This window comes from Mesocricetus auratus, unplaced genomic scaffold (assembly GCF_017639785.1).
Source record: "Mesocricetus auratus isolate SY011 unplaced genomic scaffold, BCM_Maur_2.0 Super-Scaffold_100691, whole genome shotgun sequence".
In the NCBI taxonomy this organism is placed as follows: domain Eukaryota; kingdom Metazoa; phylum Chordata; class Mammalia; order Rodentia; family Cricetidae; genus Mesocricetus; species Mesocricetus auratus.
This window is the reverse complement of record NW_024429267.1, coordinates 42522212-42535926: the sequence shown is the minus strand read 5'-3', so window position 1 is coordinate 42535926 and position 13715 is coordinate 42522212. Positions and strand designations below refer to the sequence as shown.

At 43.4% G+C, this 13715-nt stretch overlaps 1 protein-coding gene across 3 annotated transcripts in view; it reads left to right on the top strand.

The window, feature by feature from the left end:
* The window catches only part of Acp3 (acid phosphatase 3), a 55208-nt gene that overhangs the window by 24600 nt on the left and 16893 nt on the right, over positions 1–13715 (top strand). For 2 of the 3 annotated variants that reach the window (XR_005874773.1, XM_005074833.4), the window contains exons 8-10: positions 5483–5565; positions 8095–8198; positions 11325–11494. Coding sequence is in view for 2 of the 3 variants with exons in the window: in XM_005074833.4 (XP_005074890.1) it covers positions 5483–5565; positions 8095–8198; positions 11325–11494 (357 nt within the window). In the remaining variant the exon portion in view is untranslated. Of the gene's footprint in view, positions 1–5482; positions 5566–8094; positions 8199–11324; positions 11495–11718; positions 13379–13715 lie in introns of those variants that run through there. The other variant, XM_021229944.2, reaches the window with a different exon arrangement.

The following is a 13715-nucleotide window of genomic DNA, read 5'->3' as shown; positions in this document are numbered from 1 at the left end:
GGCCCAGCAACTGGATAACTAGATAAAGCACTTAAATCATTTGGCCAGAAGAGGAGGCAACTGCAGATAGAAAAGTAGGGCTGTACGGGTGTACGGGAGCTGCCACCAAAACAGTGAACAAGGTATGAAATCGGCTGCTCAGGAGCAAACTTGCATGAGACCAATAAGGTGGGTCGGGGCTGACGATTTAGGGCGACGGTCATTAAGAATCTAAGGGTGTTACTTAGCTGCTGCAGCAGAAGTTCTGGTTGTGCGGCACAGAGGCAGACCTAAACGAAATGCCCAAGTCTTCCCACCACGCTAACAGCAAAAGCAGCAAGCTCCAGCCATCTAGGAAAAAGCAGTGCATCGCATTAGAAAGAAGTCTTAGATGGAACCCGGCGTACTGGGAAATTTCCCGAGCAGGATAGACTGGGAGTGGAAGCATGGAAGAAGCCCCCCCCCACCGTGTGCTTGTTTCACAGTGAAGGATGCAGAGGACATCAGGGTCCATCCAAGCAACAGGCCTCATTTGTGGTCCAGCAGGCACCAACAGGATATTCTGTCCCAAGCCCCACCAGAAAGTCAATGTGGTTGGGGCTTGTTCCCCCAGCCACATCAATAATGGGCCCAGGATTGCAGTGTTCAGAATGCAGCCGGAAGCATCAGCATCCCCCAGCAGTGGCTAGGGGACTCTCAGACCCTGCCCAGTACCTACAGAGTAAAAACCCGCAGTTTAATGAAATCCCAATGTGCTTTATATCAGAAGTCTAATGCTAGTTGTAGGGACTTGTTGATATGAATAGAAATGGGGTTCATCCTAGCGTTTTACTCTTCCTACTTCATCCCCCCTTTGGCCTCCAGAGGATTGCATGAAAGGGGAAGAGACTTCCTCTCTGAGGGTATGGGTTCTCGATTTGAAGAGAGGATTAAACTAGATTTAGTACAGAGTGGTCCTTCCCTAAGAAGATGTCTGGTTTTGGATTATAAAGGCTGACTTCATGTGAATCCACTGACCTGTTTTCTGGGAAAAATCCAATGCCCTTGACCAGCTAGAAAACTGTGTCATGCATGGGTCTTCAGCTGTTGTTTGAGTGTTGTTGTTTTTTGAGGATAGGATCTCACTGTGCATGCCCAGCTTCCTGCATGGTTTTGACAAAACACTCTCTCAGCCTGTTGTTCCGACCAGCCATGTGGTGACTGAGTGACAAAACAGCTGGACACAGTCCTACATAGAAAGCATCCATTGCCTCCATGACACAGCAGCACAAGAGCACCTGGATGGCAGCCAGCATTGCCTAGCCATTGCTGGAACTTTGGTTTTGCACTTTGTTTGGTGGATGGCAGTGCTTAGCAATATGTACCCACACATACCCCCAAGTCCCTACGTCTAGTTCAGGAACATTTGTCTACTCTTGCCATAGACTAGGGACTGGCAAATTACTGCCTGTAGGCTGAACTCAGTCCTACACCTGATTTTGTAAATGAATTTCCGATTATGTTCCATTTAACCAGCTTTGAATGAAATTTGTATACAATATTACTCTGTTCCTACATTTCCTCCATTTTTTCTTCCTTGTATTTGCTCTTTCCTTCTCCTACTTGGCAAGATCTGGCTTTCTGTTCAGGATTGCTTTGAGGCCTTTGTATCTTTTAGCCTGGTGCTAAGCACCACACTGGAGTGAATGCCATGTGGACAGTTGTGCTGTTCACCTTTCCCCAATGCACTGAATGGATTCCTTCCTGAAAACCTGTCATGCTGTGTCAGCCTCCTGAACTTTATAGCATCCTTGTACAAGACGAACATCATTGTCTTTTCTGATAGACATAGGTGAGACATGGCTCTTCTGGCTAGCCCTCTGGAAAGAAGGGAAGTCAGTGTTCCTCTGAATGAAAGAGACACTTTGAAGTCAGCAGTCACAGAAGATTGGTAGCTGATGTTCCAGCAATGGCAATGAAGGCTTTATTGAAACAGCTACACCCATGTATTCTCTTCTGCCTATAGTTACTTCCTTGATACCACTATTAGGTTGAGTAGTAGCAACAGACCTGTGCCTCACAGAATCTAAAATATTTACTGTCTGGCGTTATACAGAAAAAATAAGTTTGCTAGTCTTTGCTGTATGTAGCTCAGGAGTCAAAGAAGTAGATTTTATGTCTACTAATCAATGATGTTTTGTCTGATTTATATGGATTTAGTAAAAATAATGACAATCCTAGAAGTGAGCATCATGCTTCAGTATGGTCTTCACCAGCTTCAAAGCCCAGCCTTTCTGCTTACAAACTATGTAACATTGGACATGTTGCTGAGTCTTGCCAAGCCTCATTTCCCCACATATACAACAGTATGTTAGAATTCCAGGGCCTACCATCTGGGTACTTATGATAATAAGACTAAGAGAAGAACTGCCCCACAAATAAAGGGGGTACTATATTCATTGCCAGGACTGCATCCTGCAATGAAGACCCTTGCTGACTGATGACTATATTCATTGCCAGGACTGCATCCTGCAATGAAGACCCTTGCTGACTGAGGACTATATTCATTGCCAGGGCTGCAGCCTGCCAGAAGACCCCTACCAACTGAGGACAGCTTGCTCCTTACAGATAGTTCTTAGAATTCTTAGGAACTTAGTAACTGAGTTTAGGATTGATATAGCATGAAGAACAAGATGAAATCCCCCAAGTATCTTATGGGACGGCCTTCCTTGGAACAGAGGCATAGATCTGTTCAAGGTACAGCATCCAGTTTCTTCCACTCACAGCTAGGAAATCCCAGCATCCACATAAAAAAGAGGTCACCTGTCTCCACTTATCAGCTCACAATTCTTTTTTTCTTGTTTTTTATTTAAATTAGAAACAAGGTTGCTTCACATGTCAATCCCAGCTCCCTCTCTCTCCGAGCCTCCTCCCATGCCCTCCCACCAACCCCTCATCCCCCTCCCCCAATCCCTGCTCCTTTCCCCAGGGAGGGTGAGGCCCTCCAGGGGGGTATCCATAGTCTGTCATTTCATCCAGGGCAGGGCCTAGGCCCTCTCCCAAGAGTCCAGGCTGAGAGAGCATCTCTCATTGTGGGATGGGCACCCAAAGTCCATTTGTATGCCAGTGATAAATACTGACCTACTACCCAAGGCCCCATAGATTGCCTAGGCTCCTCACTGACACCCACATTCGGGAGGTCTAGATCAGTTCCATGCTGGATTCCCATCCATCAGTCTGAGGTTCAAGAGCTCCCCCTTGTTTAGGTCAGCTGTTTCTGTAGATTAAACAAGCCCAGTCTTGACCACTATGCTCATCAGTCCTCCCTCTCTGTCACTGGGTTCCTTGAATTCAGCTCAGTGTTTAGCTGTGGCTGTCTGCTTACATCAGTCATTGGTTGAAGGTTCTGTTTCCCAGACTCTCTGGCAGTGGGATTATAGGCTGGCACTCCCCTGATCCATGTCTAAAATCCATATATGAGTGAGTACATACCATGTTTGTCTTTTTGTAACTGGGTTACCTCACTCAGGATGGTTTCTTCTAGTGCCATCCATTTGCCTGCAAATTTCAAGATTTCATTGTTTTTTTTTCCCTGCTGCATAGTACTCCATTGTGTAAATGTACCACATTTTCTCTATCCACTTTTCAGTTGAGGGGCATCTAGGTTGCTTCCAAGTTCTGGCTATTACAAATAATGCTGCTATGAACAATAAGCAGATGTCCTTATTGTATGAGAGTACATCTTTTGGGTGTACACCTAAGGGTGGAATTGCTGGATCTTGTGGTATACTGAATCCCATTTTCCTGAGGAATCTCCATACTGATTTCCACAGTGGCTGTACAAATTGGCACTTCCACCAGCAGTGGAGGAGTGTTCCCCTTTCTCCACATCTTCTCCAACATAATCTGTCATTGGTATTTTTTATTTTAGCCATTCTGAGAGGAGTAAGATGGTATCTCAGAGCTGTTTTGATTTGCATTTCCCTGATGGCTAGGAACATTGAGCACTTTCTTAAGTGCCTCTCAGCCATTTTAGACTCCGCTATTAAGAATTCTCTATTTAATTTTGTACCCCACTTCTTAATTGGATCTTTTGGTATTTTGGAGACTTGCTTCTTGAGTTCTTTGTAAATTTTAAAAATCAGCCCTCTGAGGGCTGGAGAGATGGCTCAGAGGTTAAGAGCACTGGTTGCTCTTCCAGAGGTCTTGAGTTCAATTCCCAGCAACTACATGATGGCTCACAACCATCCATAATAAATCTTTTTTTAAAAAAAGATCAGCCCTCTGTCAGATGTGGGGTTAATGAGTATCTTTTCCCATTCTGTGGGCTGCCTTTTTGTCTTGTTGACTGTGTCCTTTGTCTTACAGAAGCTTCTCAGTTTCAGGAGATTCCATGTATTAATTGTTGACTTCAGAGTCTGTACTACTGGTGTTATGTTCAGGAAGCTCAGCCCACAATTCTGGATGTAACTATTTCACTAGTTTTGGGGGTCAGGGGTTATGTCTGGTTCACTTAGCATTGTTCCTGGCCTATTATAACTACTTGGTGTACATTTATGAATGTACTACATATTCTGAGATTATGTTGCCTTCAGTTTTTCTCATTACCAATAATATATATCACCACCACTCGTTCCTGAGCGAGATCATATAAAATGACAGGGGTACAAGAACTCAACTCTCTTGAGACTCTTCAATAGAGAAGGTTGTTGGGGTGTTTCTGGGGCAGTATGTCATCAAAATAGACTCTGGAATTGCTAGGTACCCCACCCCAGCTTTCAGTGTCTATAGATGGAATGGAGATGGCAATTGTTTGCCTACCTCGCTCAGTTCCTCAGAAGGAAGAGTACAAATTTTTGATACAAAGGAAATGAAGATCAGCTCTGCAAATGGCATACAGAAATGCCATGTGAAAACTAATGATGCTGGCCCCATGTACACACACACACACATACACACACACACACACACACACACGCGCGCGCGCGCATGCATGCATGCACGCACCTTGGGTATGCTGAAGAAATGTGCACAGGAAGCAGTCAATGGTCTGAGTAAACATATGGAGAGTTTCTTTCCCCATGGCCTCCCACAGAGGTACTACCAGAGAGTAGAAGCCAGACATGATGATTCAAATATCTTCCATGTCATCATCTCAGGTCACCTTTGGAAAAGATCATTGTCTAACAATGAACTGTATGGTCTGAAAAGCATGGTAACTTCCAAGTCTATTAGCCTCCTAACTTGAGCTTTAATGAAAGCTGGGATAGGAGAGGGCTCAGGAGCCCATTCAACTCTCCTCTCCAACCTGTGTAAGTCATATATGTCTCTGAGTTTCAGCTTCCACAATCATACTAAATCATACTGCTTGGCATGCAGCAGATTATGAGACAAAATTGGGTTTTTGCCTAGTTTGTTCACTCAAAACAGATAGAACTCTCAGTTGTAATTAGACAAAGTGCCCACAGACCATTATATAATCCTAGTTTGCTTTAACTCTGCTGTTGATCTTGTCTCCTTTAAGGTGTCCTGATCAATGAAATCCTCAAGAACATGAGGACTGCAACTCAACCACAGAAGTACAGAAAATTTGTCATGTACTCTGCAGTAAGTACTTCAGTATTCATTTAGTACAGACATGTTCAATGTATGATCTCCTCATCTTCATGTCTCCATCACCCAGAGAATGGTAGAAATCTGCACACAGCTTCTAGAATTAAATACATCATTTCACCCTTGAGGAACTTACAATGCAATATGAATACCGACATCAAGACAGGGATACACACCAGAAAATGTAACATGAAATCCACTAGAAGCAAATGCCTTCATGCCTCCAAAGAGGCAACCAGCCATCCTTCCGTGCTAGGTCATGGGAAAAAGATGTATCGGACATCCGGAAGCAGGCAGCCCACTGAGTCATTAAGAGAAAAGGTGTAGTAAATGATTCCTCACTGGTGTGTAGGGCTCATGAAGAGAACTGTTAAAACAGTGAACAGCTAGAAACATTTTTGTGAAGACTCTGGTATTGAATTATCAGATAACTGGCCTACTTGATATAGAACCTGTTTACATTTAAATCTGTTGTAATTACATATAACAAAACCGCAGGCTGGGTAGGATAGTCCATTCATGTAATCTCAGCATTTACCTGGAGGGCTGGCTCAGGAAGACTGCTGTGAGTCCAAGGCAAATCGGAACTGCATAGAACAGTGGTTCTCAAACTGTGGGTTGTGACCCCTTTGGCAGTTGATGACCCTTTCACAGGGGTCACTTATCAGTTATCCTGCATATCAGATATCTACATTATGATTCATAACAGTAGCAAAATTATGGTTACAAAGTAATAATGAAATAATGTTATGGTTTGAGGTCACCACAACATGAGGAACTGTATTAAAGGGTTGTAGCATTAGGCAAATAGAAAACCACTGACACAGAGAGTCCCAAGCTAGTCTGGGCTATATAATGAAACTCTGACTCCAAAGGGGTTGGGTGAGAGAAGAGGATAAGGAAGAAAGAAAAGGAGGAAGCAAAGGAAGACAGCTTAAGGGTCTCAATTGCACTGTTCACATTTATGCAGTTCATGCAGCCATGCAGCCATGCAACCATGCAGCCACACAGCCAGCATCTTCTGGACTGGACACCATAGACACAGAGCCTTCTTACCATCACATTTTGTTAGGCAATCTTCACACAATGCAGACTATCTGAGCTAGAAGGTTCTGAAAGGACATGTTGTCCTACATGCCTGTTGTGGTAATGCATGAAAAGCCCCCCAAAGGTGTTCACTCAGGGAAGACAGGACTGGGAGGGTAAAACATGGGCATCACTCCAGGAATGAATCATCCTGTAGATGACCGGAAGCTGGGAACGGGATATAGTATAGAAGACTGGTGTATATTGAAGGGGGTGGGGGTGCAACAGGACAGTAAAGGGTTAGCTTAGTTATGAGGAAAGCTATGCTTTGGCTGGAGAAAGGGAAAAGAGAGATTGAAGGCATGGGAGGGGAATTATTACCAGCATGTACTCCAAATGGAAAAGACTAGAGAAACAGCCCATGGAGGAAGATAAGGGAAGTGCTTCTAAGAGAAGTGGGTCTGGGATTAGACAATACTGTCAATTTCTTAAAGTTTCTAAATAAGGTTCTAGTCCTGACTTGTTTGAATTCTAAAAAGCCTTAGCTTTAAATAGATTGCTTCTAACTCCTTTTAAATATGTGTGCATGACCATACAGCTTAGGTATCCAGATGTTTGCAACAAATGGGGGGGGGGAGAGAGAGAGAGAGAGGGAGAGAGAGGGAGAGAGAGAGAGAGGGGGGGGAGAGAGAGGGGGGAGATCCCCAATATTAGGGATTGAACATAGGGATTTGTGAACTCTACTAACTGAGGTCAAGCCCCAGGCAAATGTTCTCCCATTTTATACATATGGAAGATTAGACAGCTCACCCATGCCAAGAGTGGGACTAAAAATCACTCTAAGGTAAAGAGCTACTGCATTTGGGCAGTGGTGGCACACACCTTTAATCCCAGCACTCAGGAGGCAGAAGCAGGCAGATCTCTGGGAGTTCAAGGCCAGCCTGGTCTACAGAGTGAGTTCCAGGACAGCCAGGACTGCATTAATCATCTAATATTTTAATCTTTAACTCTCTACTTCCTTACATCTCTAACCTCCCTAAACACCCTTAGTATCAGATACTTTTCTATAACTTTAAAAATAAAATCAATGATGTTGCAAATCTGTGGGAAATGTAACAGCATTCATGTGTTCCAGACTTTTTAAATGTATTAAAGACCAGTAGAGCATGCAGAAAGGAAAGAGGCGCCCCACAGGCATGGGATTAAAATCAGAAGATTTGTTTCACATTTCTCCTATGTATGACGATATGAAATTAAGCAAGGTGCCTAATTTCTCTGGATATCAATTTCTTTGTCTTTCAAATGAAAATAATATATGAGTAAATCTTACTGCCCAGACACGCAAGAGAAACTCATTCTTCCCCCTTCTTACATATAAGTCATTGAGAGCATGGAGGAATCAGGAACCACCATCGTAGCCCACACTTGCTAAAGTTTGCTATGTGTGACTCTGAATCAGAAGTCAGCAGCAAAATGATTTGTTTCTAATCTCCGTAGCACGACACTACTGTGAGTGGCCTGCAGATGGCACTAGATGTTTACAATGGAATTCTCCCTCCCTATGCGGCTTGCCACATAATGGAATTGTACCATGAAGAGGGGTGAGTGTCTGCTTTGATATTATTAGTTTGGGTTCGTTTGTTTGTGTTTGAGACAGTGTCCTATTAAGTAGCCTAGAAGCCCTGTAACTCGTAAGTACAGATCAGACTGTCTAAAACTTATAGGTTTTTTTATTAACCCTTTAAGAATTTCATACATGAATTCATGTATTTTGAACACCTCCATCCTCCCCGAACTACTCCTGGATCCTCCCCCACTCACCCTCACCTCCACACACACTTTCCCAACTTCATGCCTTCTATATGTTACTCTACTAAGTCCAATTTGTGATGCCCATACATTCATGGGCTTGGGACTATCCACTGGAGAATGCTCAACCTACCAGGCCCCTCTAAAGTAAACTAACTATTCTACTGTCCATCAACCCTCTATAGCTCCTCAGCTGGTAGACTCTTTCTTAGCTTGTTTGTTTAGACATCATTTCATTATATAGCTGGGGTCAGTCTTAAACCCAATTTGTAGCACAAGCTGGTCTTGATCCTCCTCCTACCTCTGCCTTCAAAGTGCTAGAGTTACAGGAATGTGTTACTATGCCAGCCTGCTATTATTTTGTTGCTATTGGATTAAGGCACATTGTGTCAGTCTACACTCTTTGGTTTTATACTTAGAGGGAAGGACTAGAGATAACATGACTTTTGGCTCTTTCAATTCCGTGAGCCTTTTATTGGAAAATAATGTACACACAGTAGATAGATTGAAAGAACCACCCAAAATGAAGGAAGTGGCTTTTTAATGAAGGCAATAGAGAGAGAAGGCAGACATTTGGGGAAAAAACTGCCTGGTACAAGATGCTAAGAGGGAAATGAAGATGCTTGATGTGTATGTAAAATGTGTTAAAATTAAACAGTCCAACCTGTCACACAGCTCCCGGTGACTCATCTCCACCATCCAATAGTCTTAAAGTACAGCTGCTGAGCAGTATTTACCCACTTATGGCCTGCTGTGACTCTCTACTGATGACCTGCCTGACCCCCGAAGGGAAAAAGCACAAAGAAAAGTTAGGATAGAGATTCCAAATGTCCTAGTTTACCTGGAACTGAGGGCCTTCGGGAACAAAGAGTTTCACTTTTCAAATGGGGAAAATCAGAAAAAGATGGTTACTATAGACAAATATATGAGTTACTCTCCTTTGCTTTGATGAAATACCATGACCAAGGCAACTTAGAGGAGGAAGGGCTTATTGAGTGCTTACAGTTCCAGGGAACTAAGAGCCCATCACTGTCACGGCAGGGAGCATCGTAGCAGACAGTCAGGCATGGCCCTGGAGCAGCAGCTGACCAGCTCACGTCTTAGTCCACAAACAGGAAGCAGAGAGCTAGTTCTTAAAATGGCACAAGTATCTCCCTGGAGCAATGGGCAGATGTTGAGCACTTGTTAAAAATCTGTTGAAATTACTATGAGTGTTAATGATATGCTCTTTAACTTCTCATTGTAAGCATTCCTTGTGATGTTCATTTTCCAATAGCTAAATATGTTGAGGGACGGGGCATTTTTAACTCCCTAATTGGCAACTGTTGCACTCTCCCTTACTACCCTGGCAGTCTTGAGCAAAAATGACTATCAAACAGTTAACTTGCTAGATTACCAGTATGCCAGCGTCAGACATTTTGAACATTCTATGAATGCCCTGAAGGACACCAGCTCCTGAGGTGCAGTGCCAGCAAAGACTGTTTCACATGGTTTATAGCAGAGAATTTGCTAACACAAGGCTTGGTGAACTCTAGACAATTTTGCAACCATTTCAAACTAGGCAAAATGTAGAGCACTTCCCTGATGTCACAGCAGAGTGGCTGTTGTAACTGGTACTAACAGGCAAAACTAACTGATGAAACATAAACTCCCATTTTTACATGAGGTGTGTGTTCTGATTGGCACAAATCCAAGCCTTTGTTTGTATGTGAGATATGTTCTGATGAGTCCATGTACCTTTCTTTTTGTGGTATGTTTGCAGGTTGTTCAGAGTCTCTTAGCAGGGAGACACTGTAAGGAAGGCTAACATCACTAAGACTTCATTCTCAACCAATACCTTCACTACTTACAAAGAGAGTAGGTCCTGCGTGGTCAGGAGAAGGTAGACACTCTCTTTCTTGAACCTCTAACTAAGCACCAGGCATGAAAAAGTGGAACTGAAATGTCTACTTAGCTACTCTTGCTTTCAAAAAACTCACGTCAATGAAGAGAAGAGACCAAAGTAGAAACCAGCAAACCGATCAGAGCCTGGCAATAAACAAGAAATGCTCTCTCAATAGCACAAAAGTTTGAAGGCCAGCTCTGGGCACACACAGAGATCCAGCTAAAATCCTGGCATCAGCTCTAGGAGTATGATGTCTCTTCCGGGATGAGAGCATTTGTTCATGTTCCCTAGTCCTCATGCCTCTCTGGTGTCTGCACCACAGTCCTGAGCTTGTTTTATTAGGGTACACAGTACTAAACTTGCTTTGAGGTGTGCATTCCTAAACTTGCTTTATTGGGGTATGCAGTCAAACTTTATTGGGGTGCTGTAGTGGGTTCTCACTGAATCACTTTCTTTCACAACCTTAATCAAATCCCTGGTATCAACCAAGTCTAGAGTTCTTTTCCACCAGGAGAATTGAACACTCACAAACTTTATCAGAGGGTCACACGCACATCTCCACATGGTGGTTATACTGGGATATCTTTATCTGGACTTCCGGAAGATTCAAAGTTTATACTTGAATGCTCACTTTTAAGTTAGAACAAACAAACAAAAAAGAGCATATACCGCTCTTACAGAAGATCTGAGTTTGGTTCTCAGCACCCATATCAGGCAGCCCACAACTGCCTGTAATCCCAGCTCCAGGAGATCTGAACCCTCTTTCCTCCATGGGTACCCACAAAACACGTGGCATACACTCACAGGCACACACACATATAAAAATAAAATGTCTTTAAAAATAGTAGATCCTCATTCCTACTCAAAGTCATACCCAGCTCTGGTCGTCACTCTCCATGCCACGTTTATCTAACAAAGCAGCGTTCCCAAGTCCACTGATATTCAGGGAAACATTACAGAAAGGTGGAAAGAAATTCACAGGGCAACTTGGCATTGCAGAACTAACAGCTCAGTCCTCTGCCTGTTGCACCAGGAGACACTTTGTGGAGATGTACTATCGGAATGAGACCCAGCACGAGCCCTACCCACTCACGCTGCCGGGCTGTACCCACAGCTGCCCTCTGGAGGAGTTTGCAGAGCTACTGGATCCTGTGATCCCCCAGGACTGGTCCACGGAGTGCATGGGCACAAACAATCACCAAGGTACTAAGGGCATTTGGGGTTAGTGAGCTCACGGAGCTCAGCAGGAAGTGCAGGGTACTTTTTCAAGCAACTGGGTTTTCTAGAAAGTTCTTTCGCCATTATGCCCAGCTTGGAAGGAAATGAGTTTGGATTGATGACTATATATTTTAGCAACCTCTCACTTCGAGCAACTCCTACCTCTGTTATTTAGCCTTAATTCTTAACTTGGTTGGTCTTTCTTTCAGTGTTGCTGTAAAAGAAAACCAGTTTCCAGTATAATCAGGAATGAGTTAGGTCAAAGTTGTGGGGCTACCATGGGCACTGAGATTAGCCCAAAGAACTCTATTGTTGAAGGACTCCCAGGTTTTGCTTGAGCAGGATGGAATAAGGCTTCATTGAAAATGTCTGAAGTAAAACAGGTTTCAAACAAAGCCCAGGAATTACTGTACAAGCAAGAAAAAGAAGCCGCTAACACGAGCTAATGGACAACGGACTAATGTACCCCCATAACAGTGCTCAAGGAAAGGCGAAGTGGAGAGACCGGAGAGACACCTGGAGGAGCTTTCCATACCCGGCCTAGCACGATCAGATTTTACATGTATGTTAAGAACACATTGAGCAGCAGAACTGAAAAGTAAAAACCTCTTTGTATCCATTCATGCTCCTTTCAAAGAAAGTAAAAGCCAAGCTTTCCAGAAAACTCCATATATGGTGTCCATACAGCAGCTCCTGCAAGGCACTTTGTAGCTAATAAATAACCTGACAAGAGAAGAATTCAGAAACAGCACCTCAGGGGTGAGAGCGCTCCACCAAGCACCTCTGGAAACTCCAGTGTTAAGAGATGCAGAATCTAGAAGCTGATTTATAAGAGGAGATATGAGGACACACACCGCACGCACACATGCACAACCCCGCCACTGAAACAAAATGAAAATGTTCTAGATGCCTCCAAGTCCAAAACTTATTGGAACATTGAATGTGGTTACAAAATCTGCTCCAGAGGACAAAAAGAATGTTCTAGGCTTTGATTCTGGCAACTTCAGCAGCCCTAGTGATGTTCCTGGTCCATTGCCATGGCTCACTATGCAAGAAGCTGTACCTGGATGAAGCCGTTTAGAGCCTTGATTGACCATGCAGCAAAACAGAGCTTTATTTCCAAGATGGAAAAAGATGAGATGGCTTCAGGAGGTGGCCTCCACTGGAGGTCAGAACCTACATCATGGCCATCCTCTCCCCAGTTGGTTATGGAATGAATGACCCAAGACATGGGTTGATAAGCTTCTTTGTGTTACTTTCCCCACACACACACATAAACATGTGCTGTTGGGGCCATGCAGCAACTACACTTGTGAATGTCTTCTAGCTGTGAGGAAGATGAAGAGTGGCGAAGAAAGTCATTATCATTATGAAGTCCAAAGGAACTACTTTTATAATGAACTTTGAAAAGCTTGTGTGTGTACATTTCATTAGAATACAATTCCTGCAGTCAGACATAAGGGCTCTCTTTATCTGTGAAGGAGTGTTCTAATTTAACAGGAGTGACTTTATTAATATAAAATTATTCAACTGACTTTAATTAACTTTTACATTAAAAAACATAGTTTGAATTACTTTATATAAAGGGTAAGCAGTGGATAACTAGCTCTACCTCATCTACTCAAGATAGAATTTAGCAAGAAAACATCCTTGGAAAGTTTACAATGTGTTATAGAAGTGATATATCCTACTCAGAACAAGGGTGTGTTTTGCAACTGTGTGGGTTATGGTGGGAACAAAAATTATAGGCTACAAGAAATACAACATATCAGTTCCATAAAGCAAGAATTTTATCTGTTATGTCCTCAGTAGCTCGGGAAGCTGGTAGGGGCCATTGTTTGGTGCTCAATAAATATTTTCTCACTGGTGTACGATTAGTTATCTTTCCTCCTGAGCCCCTTCTTATCTTGATTAGACACAGTACCTGGCAGCCAGGGAGTCATGTTTACCCACTCTGTACTTTATAACCCAGTCAGTTTGGCTCCTCTTGTTAAACCTATCTGCTGTGTGTTTGCAGAATTTCCCTCTCAAAACAGCTCCCTTGGCAATTCCATACTCAAGGGAAGAGTGATACGACTAAGCAGCAGAGTTTCTCAACCAGAAGAAAATGCAGTGGCTGCCTGCTGCAGCATCCCACGCAGAGGGTGTGAAATGTGTGTCTCCTCTTCCTGGCACACACTTCCACAACTTCTCTTGGAAGTTAGTC